A 26,087-nucleotide genomic window follows, 5' to 3' on the forward strand; every position below is an offset into this window, starting at 1 on the left:
AATTATTTTCTGTGTTAGGTTTCTAGATGAATTTCTTAATTAGCCTAAAATTTATATTTCATGTAAAAAATGTGAATTAAATTACATTTTCATACTGTAAGCCAGTTATTTCAGCAACTTTTTATGAAATAATTCTTTTGTTTCCTCTTAATTCATGATAAACAATCTTTAAATTTTTTACATCTATTTCTGAGTTTTGTAGCCTATTCCATGAATCTATATTCTTATTTTCTATTTATGTTTTTAGGCCTCACCACGAAGCATGTGGGATCTTAGTTCCCCAACCCATGGGGATTAAACCCATGCTCCCTACATTGGGAGCATGGAGTCTTAACCATTAGACCACCAGGGAAGTCCCTATATTCTTATTTTTAAACAAGAGTCATGGGCTAAATTATTGCCACTATGTATGTGTTTATAATCATATGGAAATGGTCTTGCTTAAATAATTTTCTTTTTTTCAATATATATCTTGGATATTCTTGACCAATTCACATTAGTATTTCAGATGAATTTTATACATTAATTTTAGGGCTTCCCTGATGGCTCAGATGGTAAAGAGTCCGTCTGCAGTGCAGGAGACCCGGGATCAATCCTTGGGTCGTGAAGATCCCGTGGAGAAGGAAATGGCAACCCACTCCAGTGTCCTTGCCCGGAAAAGTCCATGGATGAAGGAGCCTGGTAGGCTATAGTCCATGGGGTCGCAAAGAGTCGGACATGACTGAATGACTTCACTTTTAAGACAAAAACTATTCAAATTTTTACTGGGATGACATGAAATCTAGACAACAGACCGAGGAAATAGTGACATTTTTATGATATTGTCTCACCAAGAAACATAGTATATGTCTGGATATATTTAACACGCTTTTCATATCTTTCAAGAAAATACCTGTTTTTTGTTTTTATTTTTATATTTATTTACACTTTTAATTGATAAGATTTCCTTATTATGAATTATAATTAACCTCAATAGACCACTGCCTCACTATCTAATTACTATTAGAAAAAAACTAAGAAAAACTGTTGCATAGTCAAAATCACTGTTCTGGTACGTGGCTTCAACACGTATCTCCCAGAAAAAATAATTTTAAAACACAATTTACATACCTCACTCTGCAGGTTTGAGCCTGAGTATTTCCATTGTTTTTAATGAATGGGATCTTTTATTAATGTGTTAACAGTTTGTCTTACATGTCATAAGGTTATTGATACTTGAACGTTTACTGAACATTAGCACTTTATTTGACCTTTATTAATTTGAATAGTTTTAAAAGCTAATATATTTAGATTTTACAGATATATCAATACACCCACTTAAGATGAGCAAATAATATTTTTGTCTATTCCATTCCAATAATTATTTATATTATTAACACTTGTTTCTTGTATTACTGCCCATGCAACTTTAAAAACAATGTTGGTTGTTTCAGTGACAGAATTCCATGTTTCTGTTCTGATTTGTAAAAGAATGTTTCTGTTTTCTCTTTTAGGAACCATGCTATTTGTGGGGAATACTTTTATTCCTACATCTTTTCTCTCTTTACTAGTATAAACCATTTTTACTGTTAAAAATCTCCTTATAGGTATTGTTGTTCAGTCGCTCAGTCATGTCTAACTCTGACCCCACGGACTGTGGCACACCAGGCTTCCATTGTCTTTCACTCTCCGAGAGTCTGCCCAAACTCACGCCCACTGGGTCAGTGATGCCATCCAATCACCTCATCCTCTGTCGTCCCCTTCTCCTCCTGCCTTCAATCTTTCTCAGCATCAGGGGCTTTTCCAACGAGTCAGCTCTTCTCATCAGTGGGCCAGTGTATTGGAGCTTCAGCTTCACCAACAGTCCTTCCAATGAATATTCAGGGTTCATTTCCTTTAAGATAGACTGGTTTGATCTCCTTGCAGTCCAAGGGACTCCCAAGAGCCTTCTCCAGAACCACAATTCAAAGGCATCAATTCTCTGTCACTCAGCCTTTTGTATTGTCCAGCTCTCACATCCAAACATATAATTTTACATAATGTAAGAATGGGCTGCCACGCACCCCTTTTGGTGTGTGTCTGTGTATGTGAGGATTTCAGTCATCTCTCTTTTTTAAATCTATCTCTGACCTTTCCTCCACCACACGGATTGTTTCATCATGGGAGCCTAGTATGAATCCTAGTATGAATTTACAACCTAGTATGATTTCTCTCACCTTTTTCTCCATGCTCAACTAATCATAGAGAGACACAGTCATAAACATATAGAGGGACATTTTTGGATCAATATAAGACCACGCTAGATATCCTTTTCTGCATCTTGATATTTTTATTCAACAAAATCTCATAATATTCCTCCATGGCAATTAGAATTGCTCTACTTCTCTCTTTTTAATGCCAATTTCATAACAAGGATGAGAATATACTACCTTCTAGTTGTCTTGTGTAAACAAGAGGCTCTGTATTATATGCATCTGGTTTTTTTTTTTTTTTTTTGTACCAAGAAAGGTACTAGAATGTTATTTGCAGTGAGCAAACGCTCTTTGAACCAAGTTATTGTGATAGCTAGAACTGGAGAAGACAATAGACTTCCAGCTCTATAGGTTCAGGATAAGAAATTACTTAAATAACCAAGGATCCGAGACTCTCAGCAAGTCACAGTTAACCATAAAGACAGGAAATATTTTGAAATAATATGACCAAGAGCTGGAGACAGACATCTTATCAATGTTACTAAAATAATCAGCCCAGAGTTGGCTTCAAAGAATAGCTTTACTCAAATTGCTAAACTCTTATCTTCTTAACCTTGAGAGTGGCGGTGAGCTGGAGAGCGTTTGTGTGGGAAGACTCTAGAGGGATTAGGGTAAACCACAGTGGGACTCCAGGTGGGGAAGAAAGTACCAGTGGTTCTCTGGGTGGTAAACATGTTCCAGACTAGATGTGAATGGTGATTAACTTATGCTGGTGAACCCAAAGATAGGTAAGCAAACTGTGTAAGCTACTCTTTTTAGTCAATGAACAGCTTACTTTCCCTCACTGCACTTAGCTTAAGTACTCCCCTTAACATTTTCAAAACGATAAAAGAAAAAAAGCCACGCATTATCATAACCACTTATCAGAGTCCTGGGTATATTCAATGATCACGGTATTTTCTAGCAGTCTCTATCAGCACTAAAGTCAGCTATTTTTCAGACTGATAACAGAAATAAAAATTTGGCCACACCTATACTTAGATACCTAAGCATATTTTCCCACAGAATCTGCTCATGCTAGTGCAGGTCTGGTGGAGGTTTGGATGAAAGCTTTGAAGGGTTTTTTTGGGAGGGCACCCCCCAACCTATCCTCCACACCCTCACCCTCGGGAGGGCAATAGAAAGTAACAACAGCCAAATAAGTTGAAATCCATGAGTTCTGATCAGTTATGACCTGAAAGCTTGATTCTTTTATTATTTATCACTCATTAAATGCTCTGGCTCTCTTTTATTAAATGTTAAATCATCTTAAGTGGTACGGTTCTTGCTATTTGAAATGGCAAAGTGTAAGGGGAAAGAGAAAGTGGCCCATCTCCTTGTTAATGTGGCATTCAAATAAAACAGAGTGAGCTCAGCAGACAGGTCAACTGGCTGCTGATGGTGATTCTGTATAGTTATTCATAATACAAGAGCTGTAATTAGGGAGAAAATGTCTCCTTACAGCCTCTGAGATTGCAAGGCAGGAATTCCATTTTCCCATGGGGCGAGGCTGGTATGTGAATCAGAAAATGCATGAATATGCTCACGTTGCTTCATTTCTCTCATCCAATGACAGGGCTGATGCGTTGCCAAAGGCGGTATAGTACTGCCATAGCAAGAGCCCATGCACTTCTCAAGGGACCGCCCCCCCTTGCAATATTCACTGCCCGTATTGCTTTCTCTCCCTATCAATATCACCGGAAGGCATGCACGTGAGACAGTTGTCAAAAAACTGAACACATCAAGAAAAGGAACTAAAAAACAAAATAAAATTCAGTACTTAAGTCGCACTTAAGGAATCTTGTTGACCATGAATCTGAACTTTTTTTTCCTTCTTTTTTAAAGCAATGTTTTTCAATGACATTAGTCCATTTTTTCCTTAATTTCAACAACCGAAGGTCATCTTCAACTCCACAAGATGACAGACTCCATGAGGGCAGGTTCATGAAGCATTTCATTCTCCGCTATCTCCCCATCACCTTGCAGAATGCACAGGAACTGGTGCTCACACGGTATCAGTTAACTGAGTGAACTCTCATAAGTAAGCTTATTTGATCATTAATAGGTATTTTACACACAGAAGGAAGTTGGCATCAGTTGACTAAAATGAGACAATAGAGACAAATTAAAAATCTTTCCTCTTACCTTATCTTTACTGCTTCGAAATAGGTGAATTTGAGGGCACTTTTTAGCTCCAGATAAAATATCCAGCCAGTTTTCTGAATTATTTAAATGCTCACAGTCTTCTTTAAAAGTACACCTATCAAAAAAACAAAAAGGGAGGGGGCAGCAAAACAGCAACCCCAAACATGCATCATTAAAACTTTCTCATACTTGGCTTCAGTACAAGATGCCAGACTTTGTATGAGGATTATTGATTTCGGGTGAGAATAAGAACATGATGCTAAAACCATGAAAAGCAACAGGAAACCAGCAGAGCATTTTTTCCATCATGTCTCAGAGCTGAGAACAAATGTGGACATGTTGAACTTAGACTCCTGAGCCATCTCTCAAGATGACATTGCAAATACATAAAACACGTCCTCTCCTGGATTCTAAAATTAAAGAGCTACCTTCTAGAAAAACCTAGCATAGAACAGCTCAAGAAAAGGTTTACACATCGTAAATATTTTAGGTTTGCCATTCATTTCCAGAATACCAAACTATTGTGTAACTTTTGCTGTTGCTTAAAAAAAAAAAAAAAATGAAGCAACCATTTTTGTGCTTTGCAGTATGATAATCAAATAAACATATTGCAAGGGCAGAGTCTTCCCAAGAATTTGATAAGACATTCCAGAACCATCTGCTACATTACATTTATTTAGACAGATACCAAATTATATCAAAAGATATTGGGTGAAACATTTGCCAGGGCCACCTCCCCAAGTCAGCCAGCTCAGAGGATGTCCCCAAAGAAATCTTAAGCTGTGGTCAGGACCAGCTACTTTGATAAACACCATCATAAGCTGAAGGTGAAATCACTGCTTCGCCTATGCCTGTCTTGGTCACTCTAGGTCATGAAAACTTGGGAACTCCTGCCTCACCAGCAGGGCGGCCAACTCAACAAGAATGAATGCCAAAGGTCACTTGGTTTCCAAATGGTGTTGGACTCCACAGACATTCTACTGAATGGTATCAAGGAAAGAACAAAACCTCTGTTACCTCTGCCTTCTTGAAGTCCAGGGTTAAAATGAAGCGGTGGAGGAGAACCAGTAAGTTTTAAAAGAAACTGAAAATTCGTGAATCACATGAGATTGAAAGCAACTAAATAATAACCTCATTCAACTCTGGGGAGTCCCTGAAAGGAAGTGAGTGGAGACAAGTGTGGTCCAAAACAGTATATTTGACAAGCATTTTATTTCTTTTTCTTCTTCTTTTTTTTTTAAATTCTTAAGAATAAATTTAGGCCTCACGGCTTCATCTTTGAGCGCTGCGCTAATTTGAATATGACAGAAATAGAACAGGAAGCCAGTGAGTTTCATTAGACATCACCCCCAAGTGCAATTCTTTCAGCGTGTCATCATCTTCTCCCATCTCGGGGAACCCTGCTTCCAAAGCAGCACATCTGTGTCCAAGCTCTCCTCCACCTGTGTCAGCTCCTTCTCCAATATCAGGACCACAGGGATTTTCATCAGCAATTCTCCACAGTCATAAATTTATCTGACCCTTGATGGCTAGCTCGTCCGTCACGGACATTAAGTTCAAATTAAACCTCCTCTCAATGTCAGGGAGAGTTTTCAATGGAGGGACACATTCTGCTGGATTGAAACACACAGGACAAGGCTGGTTCCCCGTTTTGTATTAGAAAGCGATGATGACTGTCAAAAAAGACCTGCCTCTCTCTCAGGGGCATTCCAGTTTGTATAAGGCACTTCCTCTGTCTAAAAGGAGGCCAAAAAAAAAAAAAAAGCCAGTTCTAAAGAGAGTGGAGTACAAATGTTTTTGCAGGCTTTTAATACTGCCTGGGAGTCAAGGCCTAAGGCTGCCAAAAAAACAAGTGTAAAATATTTCATACAAATAGTGCTACAATTTGCCAATTTGTAGGCAGAAAACAGTAGTGCCACTGAATTATCACTCCCTTTTCTGAACTCCTATAGCATTTCTTGTTGGAACCACACATTTTGGTATTTAATCATATGCTGCCTTGAATTACAACTTAACTGTTTTATGTGTCTATGTCATGCCCCCCAATAAGCTGTAAGCTCCTCAAAAGAAGGAAGACTGTCTTTAATATTTCTTCTGCAGATCTTTCAGTGTCTGACAACATGATATGCAAATACTAGGGTTTCAACAAACATTTTTGAATGAATGGATGAAATATGAAATCTCCTTAAGTCCTTTCTGTAGGTGAGTTTTCTTTCCAGAGTTTCCTTAGGGTTTATGTCTGACTTGTACTTACAGTGAAGAGACTACTTTTAATATAAGTTAAAAGTTTGAATTGGGGGCTAGAGAGGGGACAAATTAGAAACTGAGGTTTTCAAGGTTTTCAGTTTATCTTTTGGGGAAAAAATACATGTTTATATATAGGCTTCCCAGGTGGTGCTAGTGGTAAAGAATCTGCCTGCCAACGCAGGAGACATAAGAGACACGTGTTTGATCCCTGGGTCAGGAAAATCCCCCGGAGGAGGGCATGGCAACCCACTTCAGTATTCTTGCCTGGAGAATCCCATGGGCAGAGGAGCCTGGCAGGCTACAGTCCATGTGGTTGCAAAGAGTCAGACAGGACTGAAGCGACTTAACACTGAAGCATATATATATGTATATACACACACACACACACACACATATATATGTGATAGACCTTTCACTTCCTATTTTGTATAAGGCGAAAACAAAATTGAACCATGTTAAGCAACTGAACATAAATTCCTGGTTTATAAAACACCTTTGAGATCTCATGCCCTGTTTCTCGCCAGCTGAAAAATAAAAATTAAAAAGCAAATCATAACGCCAAGAACGTATAACCAGATGGTCAACCAACAACAATATCTTATTACTTGTTCAATACTGCAGATGATAAAATCTTCATGACAGCATGTTACCCACATAAACTTTCTCCGGGGGGGAACAGACCTCAGAGCTCCCACGTTTTAGTAAACAAAACCAAAATGGTCCTTTTTGAAAGCCATCACTCTTGTTCCTATACATCCACAAAAGCAATGGTCAAGTGCATAGACACTTAAGCCTTTGCCCAAATAAAATTAAAATCTCATTTTCAGACTCAGGTCTCGGCAAGGCTGATCCTCAGTGAAGCAACCTCCGATAGGCTGATTTCTTAACTGACTTCAGGATAATTTCTTCAGATAGGAGGAAAGATAGGAGGAAAAGGGGATTCAAATTAGAATGAGCATATTCTGGAAAAAAAAATGGCAGACATATATTTGCTTTTCTTATCTTATGCTGTTGCCCCACTCTCCATGGAGGGTCTTTCCCAAAGTTCTAGGACTCCCAATTAATATTTTTCTGGCCCTTACATCCAGCTAGATTTCATGCCTACAAAATAAGGCCAACATGCAGACACTAGCCTACTCGTAAATTAATAGAATCCGCACTAATGGATAGAAAAAACTGCCTGAAGAAAAAAAAAAGGCCAAAAACCAAAAGTTAATTAAAAAAAAAACTTTTACTAGGTAAAAGGACCATGAATTCAATTTAGTGAATTAAACTACTTAAGAAGGCTTGTTCATAATATCTACTGTAGAGCTTAACCTGTTCAAAATAATAAGAGTTAGAGATTGTTACTCAACTGTATACATATGTGGACCACCCCCCCTTCCCCTTAACTCCTAGTTTGTTCAAAACTCTGAACAGGGAGATTCCAGACACTTATCTAAGTTTGCTGTTTCGAATTCAGAAAGTGTCTGCCGCCAGTGTGTTTGCTTCCTGAGTTCGCGGAAATCTTTCTAAAGCCCGATGTCCCTGCGTCACCGCCCCACCAGGTATCTACCTGGGGGGACCTGCCGCCGTTCTGCAGGAGACGCAGAAGATGCGGGTTCAATCCCCCGAAGGAGCAATGGCAATCGGCTCCAGTATTCTTGCCTGGAAATTTCCATGGACAGAGGAGCCTGGAGGGCTACAGGAGGAGCCAGGGGTCACAAAGAGTCAGACAAGACTGAGCATGCACACATATCAGTCCTCAAAACCACGTTGCTCTACAGGGACGAAATGGAGGCTCAGAGAGGTGTTTACAATGTGCCAAGGTTTTACAGCTTCAAGTGTCTGAAGTCTGGTTTCAGAGCCACACACTTGGCCACTCGGCTGCACGGTCATCTGTGAGCCCTACGTGTTACGACATGTCAGTCATGCCTGACTCTTTGCGACCTCATAGACTGTAGCCCGCCAGGCTCCTAGCTGCCATTTAATAAGGTGCACAAAAATAATGACATTTATTTATTTATTTTTTTTTCAAAACCCACTGGAAAAAAAAAATAATGACATTTAGAGTTCCTCCTGGCTTCCTTGGGCCCCATTGTGGTTGGAGGGTGGGGCTGGGCCAGGACAAGGCGAGAGAGATGAAGACCCCAGGAGCTTAGAATGGAGAAGGTGAGACAGAGCCTCCAGAATGAGGAGGGAGCATGGATTTGGGAGGCAAATACAGAGAGGCCTTGAATGTTCACCCATCACTAGCCCTGAATACAAAACACCCAATTAGAGGTTAAGATTCCAGGAAGCCCCCAATTCACAAATCTATTGTATTCCAAAAATTGGCTTGCAAACCCTCTGTTTGTAATATGGAATACACCTTTCTCCCCATAGAAATAATGTTATAAACAGTGATTAAGTCTCCAGGTTTTAACCCACAAAACCTATTTATTTGCAATGTAACTTCAATTCTATATATTTGCAATATAAGAGTAGCAGAAAACAATGAGATTGAATCCATTTGCATTATATAGCAGTTTTTCTTCTTGTGTTTCTGCTTGGCTGGTAGTCTGGGAACAGTGCCCAGCTGGATCGACTTTTAAATTTATTATTACAGTATTGCATTTATACAGTATTTCTATTTTTTAATGGGGATGACTTAAATTATTAATTGTTTTCATGCCGACATAAAGAACTGGGAGACCCACCTCTAGAAATGAGCTGAAGTTGCCAGGCATGCAGGCAAGTGAAATGCCCAGGGGATGGGCTGGGGGACCTTGAAAATCTGACTCTATTAGGCTAGACTCTCTCCCTAAGAATTTACTACTTAGTCAACCTTGAAATAGAAACTCTGAACTCAGAAATGTAACTTCTATTTCCTGCCACTCGAATTTCATCAGCATCCTCTAATCTAATTGTTCACTAAGAGGAGACAGTTCCTGAAGTAAACTGACAACTAAATATCAGGTAATTGGCTTGAATGGGAGGGTTGGTGTGATCAGTTCCAAAGATTCTCTACTGATACAGTATCAGAAAACTTTTAACAAGGAACCAATCCAGCCTCTGTCTCAGGAACAGGAGACTGTGTCGGTGACTGGGGGAAGATTTTGCCACAAGAGCATCCCAAGGTCTTCTGCTAAGAGATTTGAAACAGATGTCTGCATTTTTTCAGAAGGGCACAGAGCCCAGAGGAGGGACCAGGTGGTCCCGAGAATCGAAGGACTTTCATTAACATTGTTACCCCACGAGATGGAAAAACCAATCTCAACTGAAAAGAAGAGAATGAGAAGTCACTGTGACAAACTCAACTCTGAATTCTAGGCCTCCAGAGTCAGCCAAGGGGGGTGCCAAAATACAAGACCAAAATAACTTGCCAGGAAAGCTGAAAAACTGAATTTCAGCTCCAGTGATGAAAAGCCAACCTACATAAGAAAATGATGCTAATAACAGAAACAATTTAGATTTTTTTAAAAGTGAAAACATCTAACATGCCAGGAGATGTTCTTTCATATGATTTGATTCATTTATTCTTCACAAAACTATCAAGTAGGTACGACAAATTCCCTTGCTTTTTACAGCTGGGGAAAACTGGAGGCAAGAAGGCTCCATATTGTTTCCCGGGGTCACAGAGTTAGGAAGCAGAGGGGTTGAGATACCAAATCAGGCAGTGCTGCTTCCAAGACCATGTCTCATCTCCTACCCCATACTGCCCCTCGCCAGGGCCCTTGCTTATGGAGCCCTTTCCAGGGGCTGGGTGCTGTTTCTAGGACTTTCTGGAATTTGTTGATCTTATAGCCACCTCAGGAAGTAGGTATTATTGTTATCAGCTCCATTTCAATGATGAGGAAACTGAGGCACAGAGAGATTAGACAGCATGGTATGAATCTCAGCAGTCTGGCACTGGTCTTCATACACTTAGGACTGTGCCAAACAGCTCAGAATTTTCAAAGGTTTCCAGGATAACAACATCATAAAGGCCAAAATAAAAATAAATACATCTTCCCAGAGCCTGAGCCCTGTGGGAAAATACAGGTTTTATTCCATTTCTCAGCCGTTCTCCAAGTGTGTTCTTCAGGTTGTTTTAGATGTTAGTATTAAAAAGGCTTAAGAAATTTGGGGAACACTAGTTAAATAAAATTAAATGATCTTCTCTGCTGCAGGACTTCTCAGAGCCTTCAATAGGCTGGTGTACTTGGTAACGTACAAGATAGGAATGGATAATGCACATCTTCCAACGTTTTTATCGAAGGATTAGAAGTCCTAGCCACGCACACTGGGAAGCACTTAAATCTTGGTTAATGAGCAATAATCCAAATGGAATATCAAATTGGAAAACTTTAGGCTTTTTTGGGCTCTTGTTTCTCATCTCTCATACTCAGTTGATCATGTCCTATTCGTTCCAAGCATTGCTTTATGCCATCTCCCACAATCTGCCCTCACCTATCACCTGTCACCCAGGCTCCTGCAGCAGCTTTCTGACTGGCCTCCCTCCTCCCTGCCTCTAGTCAGCCCTCCACACCAATGCCTAGGTATTCTCAAGTCCAGAACTGATTACACCACTTCTACTGAAAAATCTTCAATGGCACCCTTCCACCTACACCAGACTCCTCTACCTACATCCCTTTCATGACCTGGAGCCTAGAACACATGTTTTCACGCTCATCTTGGTACCAAATACTATGATTGAGTCCCTGCCTTCTTTTCCAAACTCACCCCCAGACAATCATGGATTGATAAGTCTATTTAATTTACAAGCTCCTAAAGACATCCATCACTAATACTTAGTCCATGGCACCTCACAAAGAGCAATTACTTAACAAACACATGCAGGGAAACCTGCCCGGCTCTTCTCGGCATGTGCAGAATGTCCAAAGGCCTGCAGTATTGGTGAAATGGTGCTCCAAGTTCAGTAATCGCCTCCTCCATGTCTGCCCAGCCTCCAGGCAAAGCAGTCATGCCCTCCGCTGTGTCCGTATGGGCACCTTACTCAGCTCACGGCTTCTTACACATGCTTCTGATATACACAGCATGATGCGCTGGTTGCTGTCTGTCTGTCTCTCCGACCACACTGTAAGATCCCCAAGGGAAAAGCCTGCCTTATTCACCTTGGCAGCCCCTAGGGCCTAAGGCCACATCTAGGATTCCTTCTACAAGTATTGTCTGAGTGCCCCCCAGATACCAAATACTGAGAACTGGGGATGTATGGATGTTTAAGCCAGTTAAAGCTCCCCTCTTAATGAGCTTATATTCTGGTGAGGCACATGGACCAAAACCAAATAAGCAGACAATAATTTAAACAGTTGCAAATCAAGGCTAGTTTGCAGCAGAAATAAAAAAAATATAGCAGCAAGGAACTACTTTAGGTAAGCTAGTCAAGAAAGATGGCATTTCAAGGAATTCCCTGGTGGCCTAGTGATTAGGATTCCAGCCTTTCATTGCCATGACCTGGGTTCAGTTCCTGGTTGGGGAACTGAGATCCCGCAAGCTATGCAGCATGGCCAAAAACTTAAATTAAAAAGGAAGATGGCATTTCAGCTCAGATCTCAAGGATGAAAACCACCTAGCCACATCAAGAGCAGTAGGAACAGCATTCTAGACAGAAGGAACAGCAAATGCTAAGATCCTGAGCTCACTTAAAGTCTCGTCTCTGCAAGGAACTGATTGAAGACCAAACCAGGCTAGAACTTAGTGAAGAAGTGGTGGGTGGAGCTGCCAATTATAAGCGGGTGACGTTGGGTAAATCACACCTTCTCTGTTTCAGGCTTTCCAGCTGCAGAAGCGTAGATAATAATCACTTCTATTTCATGGAATTGTTACAAAAATGTACATCTACTTAACGCACACCTACAAAAACATAGATCAAAGAGTTGTTTAAAAAATGTACATCTATTTAACTGAGGCTTCCAATAATGCCTCAGTAAATATTAGTAGCTGTTATTATATTTATTACATAGGCAAATGAAACAGAACTTAGGTAAAAGGTTTGAATGACGTAAGCCACAAAATAATACTGGTGTGCCAGGCATCTGGGCCGCAGGGGTACCTGGACTGCCCCTGCATTGCTCACACACACCCGATCAACAATCAGCCTGCCCTTTCCATATACGGAGGGAGACTCAGCTCACGGCTTCTTGGAAGGCTCTTAATCATAACCCTCCCTCCTCCTCTGCCCAAGGGTTCTCTGGGGTCTCCCCATGCCTTGAAATACCAGCTATGACAGCATTTTTTCATGGTGTACTGGCTGGTACCTGCTTCCCACACTAACCTGTGAGCTTCCACTGGGCAGAGCCTTATTCATTTTTGTCTCCCTAGGGCCTAGTACCGGACTTGGCCCAAGGCTGGCATTCAACACACGTTCACTGAACTGGATTAAGAATTAAATGTTCAAGTGACTAAATTCTTGTCTATGTCTCCACGATACCAGCAGAAGTTGTTTCACTGATTTTTGTTCACTGGGCTGGCCAGTTCACTGGCGTGGTGGAAAACCGGCCTTTGTCTTGACACTTGGAGCTATTCAGCACACATGAAACACATTTGCAGACTGAAACACTCACACAAAAAAGGGATTTGTGGCCTTCACCCCATGTGGTTCTTTGGTGGGTGATGAGTGCACCAGGAGTTGGTGTTTTAATTTCCAAAGGCATACCCTGAACTGAGGAATTTAAGGGAGGCGTTCGTACAGAATAGGTAGCCTGGAAATAAAGATTGGAAATGATGCCTCTCAAGTCAGGAAGATCTGGGTTCCAAGTTGCTCTCCGACACATTTGTTCTGTAACGGGAAGCACACTCTTTGGCCTCTTAGGACCTCGGTTTACCCCATCAGTAAAAAGCTGGCAGCAATAAAATTTCATTTTCCTGAGAGTAACATCAAATCCCACGCGGGGTGTTTCAGAAATGGTCCACTCTCCCTAAAGCGGGATACAAGGGCCCAAATGCTACAAAACCTCACTGGTACCCAAGAGCAAAAACACCAAAGCCTGGCAGGAAGGCTTCCAATGAAGGCAGGAACATTGGTTTCAGTGTGGAGTTGTTGTTGGGAACAGGAAAAGTACCAGGTCACCAAGACAAGTGAAAACATCTGAGGAATTTTTAAAAGCCAATCGATATATACTTATGAAAGTGCCTGCTGAGATAAGGTCATTTCAAAAAAAAAAAAAAATCTATTCCATTAAAACATATATTTACTAAAAGGGGTGTTTCTAATGGTACCTGCTCGAGAGACACAGCATCAATTAAAAAGATGTGAGGATAAGTAGTCTGGAGACTGAAGTTGGACCAAACAAAACTGGCTTCTAAGTATGGTTAAGCATTCCCTCTGTGCCAGCCACTGTCAGCTGCCTGGGTGCCTTCATGGTTTCATCTCCTCTCCACCTTCTGCTTTGAAATATTCACAGCTCTTCTAACAGCTGACAAAGATGATGAAGAACCCAGGGGACTCGGGTCCACCCAAGACCCCCCTCAAGCGTGAGAAGGCCCCCACACCCCTGTCAGCCTCCTTGGTAACCCAGATGCATGGGTTCGGCTTCTGCCAGGGTAATTCAGTGATGCCCTGAGGCCCGAATAACATATTCCTCTCTGCTCCCCACTGCTTCCACCCCACAGACAGTTGTCCTACTTGCTTCTACACAATTAGTCGGCACAATGGGGTCCTCACACAAGGAGGAGGGGCCGCCCCCAAATCCCATTATTCTCATGATCGCTGCCATTAGAGCCTCACTGGACCATAAAGGAGTGTCACTGCACAGAATTCAGCATGAGGACACATCCCCGGTTGGAAGGAAAGGGGGGACAGGTGTAGAACTGGGAGCCATCTTCTGTCGTGAATTGACTTCCCAGCCACTCGGCTGGATGTGGCCACAGTCTCCAAAGGGGACATCCCAAAGTGGAGTGCACTCCTTTGGGTCTTGGCTCAGCTGCCCCCTTTTCTCTGAGGCTTCCCAGGACCCTCTGGTTGAAACTAACTTTCCCTGCCTCCAGCTGGCAAGCCCTACCCCCTCCTCAGCCTTATTTTTCTTCCTAAGGGTGATCACATCTGACACGTTGTGTTCTTATTTATTTTCACTCTTCCCTCATGTAGTCGGGTCAGTAATGTTGCACCCCTAATTCATGTCCACTCGGAACCTCAGAATGTGACCTGATTTGGAAGTAGCGCCTCTGCAGATGTCATTAGTTAAGGGTCTCAAGATGAAATCATTCTGGATTTAGGGTGTTCAATGACTAGTGTCTTGACAAGAGAAAGGAGAAGGCAATTTGGACACATGAAGAGACAAAAGGCCATGTAAAAGATGGAGGCATAGGTTAGAGATATGCTTCCGTGAGCCACACTAGAAGCCACCAGAAGCTTGAGAAGGAGAGGAAGGTTTCTCCAATCGAGGTTTCAGAGAGATCATGGCCCTGCTGATACCTTGGTTTTGGATTTCTAGCCTACAGAACTGTGAGAGAGTAAATCTTCACTGTTTGAAGCCACTGAGGGTGTGCCACTGGTTATGACAGCTTTAGGAAACTAACATATCTCTAGAAGGACCTGCACGGGGGCAAAGACATGGGGCTGAGTTGTTCATCGCTAGAGAACCTCGATGCTTAGAATAGTGTCTGACACACACCAGGTGCTCCATAAAGATCTGTTAAGTGGGACTTCCCAGGTAGTCCAGGGGTTGAGTCTGCAGAATCCACCTGCCAATGCAGAGGACATGGGTTTGATTCCTGGTCTGGGAAAGATCCCACAGGCTGTGGAGCACCTAAGCCCATGAGCCAAAACTACTGAGCCTGTGTTCCACAACAAGAGAAGCCACTGCAATGGGAAGCCCCTGTACCAAACTAGAGAGTAGTCCCCACTCACTGCAACTGGAGAATGCCCATGAACAGCAATGAAGACCCAGCACAGTAAAAAAAAAAACAAACCCCAAATCTGTTAAGTAAATGCATGGATGCTTAAACGCTCAAGCTGGAGAAGGACTTCCATAACCCGGGTTGACCCAGAGTTCCATGTGTAACCAGTCTTCCATGGTGGGTCCACCTGGAGCAGACTCTCCCTTCCCCCCACCACCACCACGAGGGATAATGTCTCTAGGCTTCTCCTCCCTTTCACTACGGTGGTAGGTAAAGATACTGGCTTGGGAGTTAGAGCCTAGATCTAAGCCTAGACGTTAACCCTGTTTCCACTGCTTATATAAACTATAGTAAGCAGGTGAATGGCCCCCAAAGGTATCTATGTCTTAATCTCTTGAAGTTGTGAATGTGTTGCCTTACTTGGCAAGAAGGACTTCAAGGATGTGATTAAGAATCTTAAAATGGGGAGATTATCTTAGATTATCTGAGTGAGCTTAAAGTGATCTCAAGGGTCCTTATAAGAGGAAGCAGGAGGGTCAGAGTCAGAGAGGGAGATGTGATAATGGAAATAGAATTCAGAGCCAGAAAGGTCTGAAGAGGCTACACTGCTGACTTTGAAGATTCAAGAAGAGGCCACAAGCCAAAGAATGTAGGTGCCTCCAGAAACTTGAAAAGACAGGAAATGGATTCTCCCTATGGGCTCCAGAAGGAACACAGTCCTTTCTACACTCTGGTTTTAACCCAGTGAAACCCTCTACAGACTTCCAACCTCCAGATCTGTAAGATAATAAATGTATGCTGTTCATGCCAGCAAGGTTGTAGTTATTTGCTACGGCAGAAATAGGAAATGAACACAGAAACCTAAGGCTGTTTTCTCATCTTGAACATGGGTACCGTAATAACTGCTTACTTCACAGGGTGCCAGGAGGACTAAACGGAACACGCAGGGGACATTCAGGGCACAGCATCTGACGTGTGGTAAGCAGATTCTCCTCCGTGCCCGGGGATCTTGTCTCCTGGCTGTGCCTGGGCTCAAGGCAGGCTTCCTAGGGAAGGGGCACTGTAACTGCATTCTAAAGGAGAAGTGGGCATATCCTGATGGATTCCTCTACTGAAAAGCCCCCAGTGGCCTTCTCTGCTGCATAGTGCCTGCCTTTCACAATGGGAGACCAAACCAGAATAACTCAAACTTCAGAAGAATGTGGCTATGGGTTACTATATGCACCATGGGTCACGTTGGCCGAATTCTCATTCAACAACAGCTCCCAGGCCTTACGGGTGATGCTTAGGGGAGACTTGAAAAAGCAATGTCTCTTGGGAGAGGGAGGAAGAAAGGCCTCAAGACAGGAGAGCAACGTCAGGAACTGAGTGCGTCCATAAGCAAATCATTGAATTCTTTTTGCTTATTACTCCAGGGTGTTGAGGATGAATATGTTTATCAGGCTGATTTTAGTTTTTCTTACCATCATTCAAATCCCCTTCTGTCGCCCCAGCCCTTTCAGAAAGTCTGTTGTTACGCCAAGTTGAGAAATGACCTCTTTCCCAGTGTCATGTGTCAAACAGCCAACCAGCAGATGAAAACCTAAAAACTGCTACCAGGGGCTGCTTGGAAGTCTTCCAACTGCCATCATGGAAGAAACATGTAGAAGGGTATGAGTAAGTGTTGCACTCACACAAATAAGTGAGGGGAGTCTACAGATACTTTAAAATCAGCATTCCTGGGGGCTTTGTCCCCACCCTGAACACATCCTATGGAGCTGGGGCATTCCAGGACAGGACAATAAAGGTGTGTGTGGCTTTTCTTACATGTGCGTTTTCTGAAGAGGACCCAGCCTTGGTTCTGTCACGTGACTGGGACCCCAAGTGGAGCCCATGATGGTGTTGGGAGAGGTGGGGCGGTCCGTGAAGTTTGGAGAAAGGGCTGCTAAGTAGATGACTCAGGAAGAGACAGGAGGTAAACTCACTGTGAAACATACTGGAAGGCAGTGTCCCTAGAAGTAGGAGGAGTGGAAAGTGTGGTACAGTTAATGCCCGGCTTAATGCACTTCATCTTCTTCTATGCCATCAGGACTGTCTTTTAAAAACACAGAGATGATTGTTTTGGTCCTCTGCTGAAAACCCTTCTCTAAGTTCCCAGTAGCAACTAATAAAGTCTAGATTCAGAAATCTTTCCTTCCTGGTCCCTCTCCCCCTCTACTTCCTCCTTCCAGAGAAGCGCTGGGGTGAGATGATTCAGTCGGCCCTTTCCCTCCAAAGATCTCCTGTTGCCAGGACTGCCCCTGTGGTCCAGTTGTGCTGCCACTGCAGGGGCCACAGGTTTGAGCCCTGTTTGGGGAACTAAGATCCCACAGGCTGTGCACCGCCAAAAAAGAAAATAAAATGAAAAGACCAAACCCTTATTGTGCTGGTTCTGCTGCCTGAATTATCCCTCACCCCCTACCCTTGGTGAAATTCTCCTCAGGCTTCAAGACCCAATATTCTCCTCTCCCCCAGGACCCAATTTTAACATGACCTCTTCTCTGAAGCCTTTCCCAATCTTGGTTACAACCAACCGCTCCTTCCTCTGGGCTTTGGCCATCGTAACAGCTAACATCACTACAGTGCTTACTACGAAGAGCCACTGTGCCTAGGACTTTATGCACATCGTCTGATTTAATTCTCTCAGCAATCCTACAAGAGAGGTACTGTTACTACCTGGCTTTATTAAAGTCACTCAGTCGTGCCCCACTCTTTGCAACCCCATGGACTGTACAGTCCATGGAATTCTCCAGGCCAGAATACTGGAGTGGGTAGCCATTCCCTTCTCCAGGGGATCTTCCCAACCCACAGATCAAACCCAGAACTCTCGCATTGCAGGCTGATTCTTTACCAGCTGAGCCACCAGGGAAGCTGAAGGATACTGGAGTGGGTAGCCTATCCCTTCTCCAGTGGATCTTCCTGATGCAGGAATCCAACCAGGGTCTCCTCTTTACCAGCTGAGCTACCAGGGAAGCCCTGCTTTACAGAAGAGGAGATGTGGCACAGAGATGATAAGAAACTTGTAGGTCACACAGGGGCCTGGATTCGATCCCAAACACACTGACTCCAGGTCTGCACTCTTCTTTCTCTGCTGGACTGCTCCTTCCAGTGTGGAAGTCGCCCCCTGCATTGCTGGGCATCCCAAACTGGCTAGGCTTCCTAAACTCCTGCTCAGTCAATAATACCTCAGTCCCTCTGGTACCCAAGCCAGAGACTTGCACTCTTTCTCATATCATTTCAACAGCAAAGTCCCTGCACCTGAGACCCAGCTCCACATCTCTCAGAAGTCCTTCTCCATCTAACTTAAGGACCCATCCTCGGGATTCCCACCCAGTGCCAAGTACAAGGCCTGAGACACAGTAGGTATCCAGTGTAGGCTTGGGTATCATTACTTTCTTTGTGAGGACTTAGATCAAGAGAGAAAGAATACATCTTCCAGACAAACAGTGGCCACCTTGATATTTTATTTTTCATTTTATGGCCCTATTTTTAGCGTGTCAGACTCAAGGGAGGGATTCAATTAATCACTAAGTCCTGTCAACTCTGTCTTCCAGCCAGCTCTTAAATCCACCTGCTTCTCTCCATCCCCATGATCATCTCCCTAATTCAGTCTCCAATCTCTTGCTGGTTTATAACCAGCTTCTCAGGGATCTACGGGTTTCCACTAGTGTCTACTCTGGTCCGTCTTGTGCCAGAATGCTTGTTCTCCACCACACAAGTGATCCAGTCTGCCTTCTGATTGAAACCCTGGAATGGCTTCCCACAGCCTTTCCAGGAAAATTCTGATCTTTAACACGGGCTATAAGACTCGTTCTCCCCCACCCCTGTCTATCCTCATTAACGAACGCTCCTCAGACCACACACTTGCTCCATGCTGCCTGGCAGGCCAAGCGCTCCTGCAGCTCCCAGCCTTGCAGGGCCTGCTCCCTCAGTTTCCTCCACCTCCTCTGTCTTTATCTGGATGCTCTCTGATGCTCACACGTTAGGCTCAGCTTAGACATCCCTTCCTCCAGGAAGCTTTCTGTGACCTTAGGTTTAGGTTTCTTTTCTTTGATTGATTCATTTTCGCTGAACCTGTGGTTGTCTTTTTAATTGAAGTATAACTGACCTATAACACTGTGTTAGATCCAGGTGCAAAATAAAGTGATTTGATATTTCTATACATTACAAAACAGTCACCATGACAAGTCTAGGTACCACCTGTCACCATACAAAGCTATTACCATATTATCATCATTAATCATTATTCCATTTTATAATTACTACTAATAATTATTAATAATTATTACCATATATTCTCCAGCTGTACATTTCATTCCCATGACTCACTTATTTTGTCCGGGAAGTCTGTACCTCCTAATCTCCCTCACCTATTTCACCTATCTCCCAGGCCCCCTCCTCTCAGGCAACCAACTGTTTGTGTCTGTACCTACGACTCTGTTTCCATGGCTATTTTTGTTCATGTTTTTTTAGATTCCACATACCAAGTGAAATCCATACAATATTTGTCTTTCTCTGCCTGACTTATTTCACTTAGCTTAATACCGTCTAGGTCCATCCATGCTGCTGTGAATGGCAAGATTTCATTTTTTAAATGTCTGAGTAGTAGCCCACCGTGTACACATACCACACCTTCTTCACCCACTCATCTATCGAAGGATACTTAGGTGGCTTCCACAGCTTGTCTGTTGTGAATAACACTGCAATGAACATAGGAATGCACGTATCTTTTTGAATTAGTGTCCACTGTCTTCAGAAAAATGCCTCGATGTGGATCGCTGGATCATGTGATGGTTCTATTTTCAATTTTTTGAGGAACCTCTACCATGATTTCCATAGTGGCTGCACCAATTTACATTCTCACCAACAGTGGGGTTTCATTTTTTCCACCTCCTTGCTGACGTGTGCTATTTGTTATTTAGATTTTTTTTTTTAATGTGCCTCCATGGAATCCTCCACTTCCTCTGTGCTAAACGTTATTACTCTCTATTTACTTATCAAGATTAATAGATTGGAAACCCCTTAACTTATTGGGAAAGACTGAATTATTGTTCCCAGTTCTGCAGTCTCTCCTGCACTAGAATGACGCTAGAGTAGGTGGAGTGTGGATCCCTACCTCACTGATGTTGGGCTTGGCTATGTGGCTTGCTTGCCAACGGAATATCAGCAAACGTGACATGAGTGGAGGCTCTGAATGCACCACAGAGTTTAGCTTGGGTTCTTGCACGTCTGCTGTCTGCCTTGAGGAGAGTACATGCAGGATGAGAGACATGTGAAGCAGATCTGAACCAAACTCTCCACCTACAGCTTGACGAAGACTCCCCTTCCCACACCCACCCTCCACTGGAGCTGAACCATGAGCAAGAAAAACAAATTTTTGCTCTTGTAAGCCACTGAGAATCTGTTGGTTAACACAGTATTACTGGAGCAGACCTGACTAATAACACTGTCTCTATCTCTCACTGGGCTTCCCTGGTGGCTCAGATGGTAAAGAGTCTGCCTGCAGTGCAGGAGACCCGGGTTCGATCCCTGGGTCAGGAAGATCCCCAGGAGAAGGAAATGGCAACCCACTCCAGTATTCTTGCCTGGAGAATCCCATGGATGGAGGAGCCTGGCAGGCTAAAGTCCATGGGTTCACAAAGAGTCGGACACGACTGAGTGACTTCGATTTTCACTTTTTTTTTTATCCCTCACTAGACTGCAAGCTCCATGTGGGCAAGAAAGAACTGTATCCAAAGCACACAGTAGGTGCTCAGTAAATCTGTTGATGCGATGTATGAATGAATGAATGAACCTTGGCCAGTGATGGGTCTGTCTCTTTAGCTGGCATGTAAATTCTTTAAGGCCAAGAATGGCATCTGATTTCTCCCAATATCACCTAGCTATGTCACTTCCCACATTGGGTTCTTGGTAGATAGTCAATAAATATTTATTGAAATTAAATAAATTGAATTTTGTGGGCTGACTTGGGAATCAGCCCTTAATTTATGACATTGTCTCTATGGGAAAAATGCATTCGGCGTGCCAAACAAATTTGCAAATGAACTTTTGGAACCTCACCCGTTCATTGGTTCAGGATTGCCAGTTTTGTGGAAATCCATAACTGAACACATGTGCTATGCTTTGCAATATGGGAGAAACTGAGAAGCTGCTTCCAAACCCAAGATATTCAGCCTGCAAAAATTCACTTTCCACCCACACAGAAAAATTCAGCATAGGTTGGATTTGAGGTTCCAACAATAAAATACTAGACTTTTTCGAGCTCATTGTTTATCTAATTGCTTTTTATCACCTTATACTGGATGCCCATTCTTCATACTCGATCCAAAGGAAGCTAAGATCATTTTCTTGCACACACACCCCCAACACATCCACTTTCTAGACATGTATGTAATAAAACTCAACCTTCTCAACAGAAAAAACAAATTATTTTTCTAAATAAATCTGTGACATTTAAAATAAACACAGTGGGATGCTCTATAGTTATAAGAAAACATCCCCCTTTAGAATTCCTAATTTTGAATGGTACTTGGAGCTTAACATGAGTCACAGATATGAGGCTTAGTTTTATTTCATCTTAGGCCAGAACCAAGCCAGTTTGAATCCAAGTGATCTGACATGACTGGGAAGGGCCATCAGTTCACAAATCTGGAATGTTTTAATCATACTTAACACGTCTCAGCCTGCCATTGGTAGACTTCCCCAACCACTCAATCTCCATTCATTTAACATGCATTTTTAACGCACCTACCATGTGCCAAGCACTGTTCTAGATTCTGGGGATATGGTCATGAACAAGACAAGGCTCCCAAGTAACTTACATTTTAATAAAGGAAGAGGTAGAGAAAGAAGATCATTCAGGTAGTGATGTGTGTGTGTGGTAGTTGCTCAGTCATGTCCACCTCTTTGTGACCCCATGGACTGTAGCTCACAAGGCTCTTCTGTCCATGGGATTCTCCAGGCAAGAATACTGGAGTGGGTTTCCATTTCCTTCTCCAGGGGATCTTCCTGACTCTGGGATTGAATCCAGGTCTCATGGCAGATTCTTCACCACTGAATCACCAGGGAAGCCAGGTAGTGATGGGGCCAGGAATAAAATAAAACAGTGATGTCACTGGGAGTGAGGTGAGGATACTTCAGACTGGGTCATTGTGCTGGGACCTGATGAGTAAGAAAGAATCAACCGTGGCAAGATTTGGGGAAGAATTTTCTAGATTGAGGAAATAGCCAGTTAAAAGTCCCTGTGGGAGGAACAAATCTGGCATGTTCTTCTTAAGTTAGAAAGAAAGGGCCAAGTAACCAAGGACCTGATTCTTAGAAGCTCTGTATTCGGGTCCCGTGAGTAAGGGAGTTAGACCGAATTCTACAATGGAGGCCAGTGGAGGTTTTTAAGCTGGGGAATAAAATGATCTGGTTGAGATTTTTAAAAGCCCACTCCTCTTGGGGCAGGGGTGAGGGAACAAGAGCAGAAGTAGGGGTAGCTATGAGCAGCCTTTTCTAGAACGCGGGAACTCCTTTATCATAGCCCATCATCAATAAAATCCCTGGAGTCTTCAGCTTCTCCAACTGTTCCCTTCACTGTCTTGTTCATCCTGAAACCAGGCTCTCCCTGAGGACGCTGATCCCTGCAGCCCACCAAAGGCTGTCTGCTTCCCCTCTCCCATCATAAGGGTCCTCCTTGTGTCTTGCTGCCTCTTTAGGATGATTCTTCTTCCTTCCTCTCCAAGGCTGCTCCCCACACCCCAGCTCTGAAGCTCAAGCCATTGGGCCATCTGCCCAGAGGCCCCCTGGCCCTGCCTTGACATGACCATCCACAGACCATGCTGCCCGTAGGCAATTCCTTTCTTTTTTTGAATATCTTGCTCCTCAGTCCCTCCCAAATTGTTCCATAGTCCTTCTTGACGACTGGCCCATTGAACACTGTGACCCCTTAATTCCCCACCCTCTCTGCTAATGATCTTGTCCTCCATCCTACTTCAGCTACACAATCCCACCCCAGACGTTGTCAGGACCAATAACTCTGCCCCCTCCATGTCCTCAATTTCAAGTTCCCCATAGTCCGACCACTACCTCTTCTCCAGTTCCCCAGGTCCCACGAGTCTTAAACCCCAAAACAATCTCCCCTGCACAGAGCTGGCTACATTTTCCCATCCCTCATGTCCATCTTCACTTCCCTCCTTAGAGCTCACTTCCAGCTTGGAGCCCAGGGTCCACAATTTTAAGTATCCAAATCCATAACATCAAGCACCCTCAGCTCCTGGACCCCACTTCCCTGTCTTGAAAATTCCCTGCTGCTGCTTAGTCGCTTCAGTCGTGTCTGACTCTTTGTGACCCCATAGACCGTAGCCTGCTAGGCTCCTCTGTCCATGGAGATTTTCCAGGCAAGAGTACTGGAGTGGGTTGCCATGCCCTCCTCCAGGGGATCTTCCCAACCTAGGAATTGAACCTGTGTCTCCTGTATTTCAGGCAGATTCTTTACCACTGAGCCACCAGTCCTATCTCTAGCTAAATCTAACTCTCCCTTATTGTACCCTTATGCCCACAGTGCCAAACGTGGCTTGTGAAAGCAGAACCAGGCTTACTGCTCTCACTTCAAAATCAAGACCATGGACTTCAAGTGCACCCTGATACTGTCTGGCAATTGCTCTTCATTTCCCAGCTCTGTTCTCTCATCCACTCTGTTCCATACCTTCTCTCACTTCTCCCTTCCAACTCCAGGGCTTCCTCCCTCACTTCACTCTCACTCACCATACATTCCTGGAAATAATGTAAAGTCACAAGAAAAGACACTGCATACACTTCCACCACTGACCTGTTCCTGAGCCCATATTTTCCTCCTGCCCCCCCATGACCAAGGGTGAAGGGTCCCATGCTCCTGGCTGAGGCTGGGTGCCCTCACTGGCACAGGAGATCATATTGTCTTTCATCTGCAGAAAGACGACGCCCCATAATTCTCTCTTCTCTCCCCTGTATTGTCAGTTTCTCCCACACTACTAGAACTTTCCCAGTAGCACAAAAACACAGTTATTTCATGTATCTTAAAAAACAACTCTCTGGACTTCACATCTTCCTACAATGTCTGCTCCATGTTTCTGCTGTCTTTCTCAGCAAAGCTCCTCGAAAGAGTTGTCTCTGCTGCATCCTCTTCTCATTTTTTCTTTACAGTTTTATCACTACTTCCTGTCCTTGTCACAGTCGGCAGTAATCACTTGCTAAGTCCAGTGGTTCAGTTCTCTTTTCTTGCTTGACATCTCAGCACAATCTGGCACGATGGACCACTCCCCTCCTCCTTTCTTCCCTGGGCCTCCAAGAAGCCACTTTCTTTAGTTTTTCCTCTTCCCCTTCTGGCTGTTCTCTCCTCAGGTCTATTTCTTCTTCATCTCCCTGACCCCTAAACCCTGCACCCACGATCACTGAACTCAAAGCTCAGTTCTCCAACTACTCCTCTCCTCCATCTATGCCCCCTCCCTCACTCGTCTTACGACTTCACGACGTGTATCATCTGAACACCACTAACCCCCCCAAATTCACATCTCCAATTCAGACATCTCCTATGAATGCCAGACCTGTGTTTGCCCATAAAGTGGCCACTAGCTACATGCGGCTATTGAATCACATCACCACTGTGACCATCACCACCAGCTCCAGCACAGTTACTGAATTAACTCCTGCACAGAGCTCTGCAAACACAGAGAGCCTACATCAGTGAAAGGGTTGGAAAGATTACAGCAAAACTGTTTAGTGGGTGTGTGGTGATACAGGTCTGTTCGTGATCAGTTAATTTTCTTCAAGTCTAGTCTTAGGCAAGCCACAAGAAGAAAACATTCCTACCCAATTACAATTATTCATGAGACTCTTCCTAGCCCTGCTTCTTTTGTCTGCTGGTGATTCTGACGGCAATAGCCCGGTAAGGAAGCTCAGCGAAAGGCAAGGGCAATTATGCATCTTGCTGCATCTCAGCTTCAGACTTCCTCCATGAACTCTTAATTAATTCCATCCCCATATTTTTATTTTGTTTCCTGAACCTCTTGCTTATGTTGTATTTCCCCCCGCCTCCCTTCAATCCTCTTGCCTTCCTCCCCCCAAAAGCCTCCCAAATTCTCTTTCTCAGTCTTCTTTTCTTTCCCCAAATTGCCCCTTGTTTAGCCTTCAGCTTCTCTGCCCCTGTTCTACTCTTTCTTATCCTTTTTCACCTTTAAAAACTGAAAGCAAAAACTGACAGACACTGTTACGGTGTGTTTTTTTTTCCCCCTCTGCCTGAGCTGCAGCAGGCTCTCCTCTCCTCACTTCTATAGCAGAGCCTGAGTACTGGGTTGCCATGGCAACAGTGAATCCAACCAGGCCGGTCCCAGCGACTCTGGGAGCTGCCATGGCAAGGAAGCTGCTACAAGTCGCCCTGAGCCTAGATGGGTCGTGAACATCGTAATTCAAGACCGAGCTGGGCAGATTCTGCCCGGAGACTGTGACTGCACAGCTGTACCGCGCATCAGGAGACAACATCATCAATAATCAGGCTTCCGCAGAGCCGACCGAATATACGTGACATCATGAGGGTTCATTTGAAACATTTCAAACACGCCTATTCTTTTATCTCCGCTGAGGGAGAACCTTCTGTCCTCTCTCTCTCTAGTCTTGGAGAACTCTGCAGAAAGTAAAACTGACAGCTCC

The 26,087-nt window shown here is 43.6% G+C and overlaps 1 protein-coding gene across 1 annotated transcript in view; it reads right to left on the minus strand.

The window, feature by feature from the left end:
- PLXNC1 (plexin C1) overlaps positions 1 to 26,087 on the minus strand; it is a 152,188-nt gene that overhangs the window by 86,282 nt on the left and 39,819 nt on the right. Inside the window, exon 5 of the mRNA XM_043447429.1 lies at positions 4,356 to 4,470. Within this exon, the coding sequence (XP_043303364.1) occupies positions 4,356 to 4,470 (115 nt within the window). The remainder of the gene's footprint in view (positions 1 to 4,355; positions 4,471 to 26,087) is intronic.

The sequence above is a fragment of the Cervus canadensis genome, chromosome 25, assembly GCF_019320065.1.
Source record: "Cervus canadensis isolate Bull #8, Minnesota chromosome 25, ASM1932006v1, whole genome shotgun sequence".
In the NCBI taxonomy this organism is placed as follows: domain Eukaryota; kingdom Metazoa; phylum Chordata; class Mammalia; order Artiodactyla; family Cervidae; genus Cervus; species Cervus canadensis.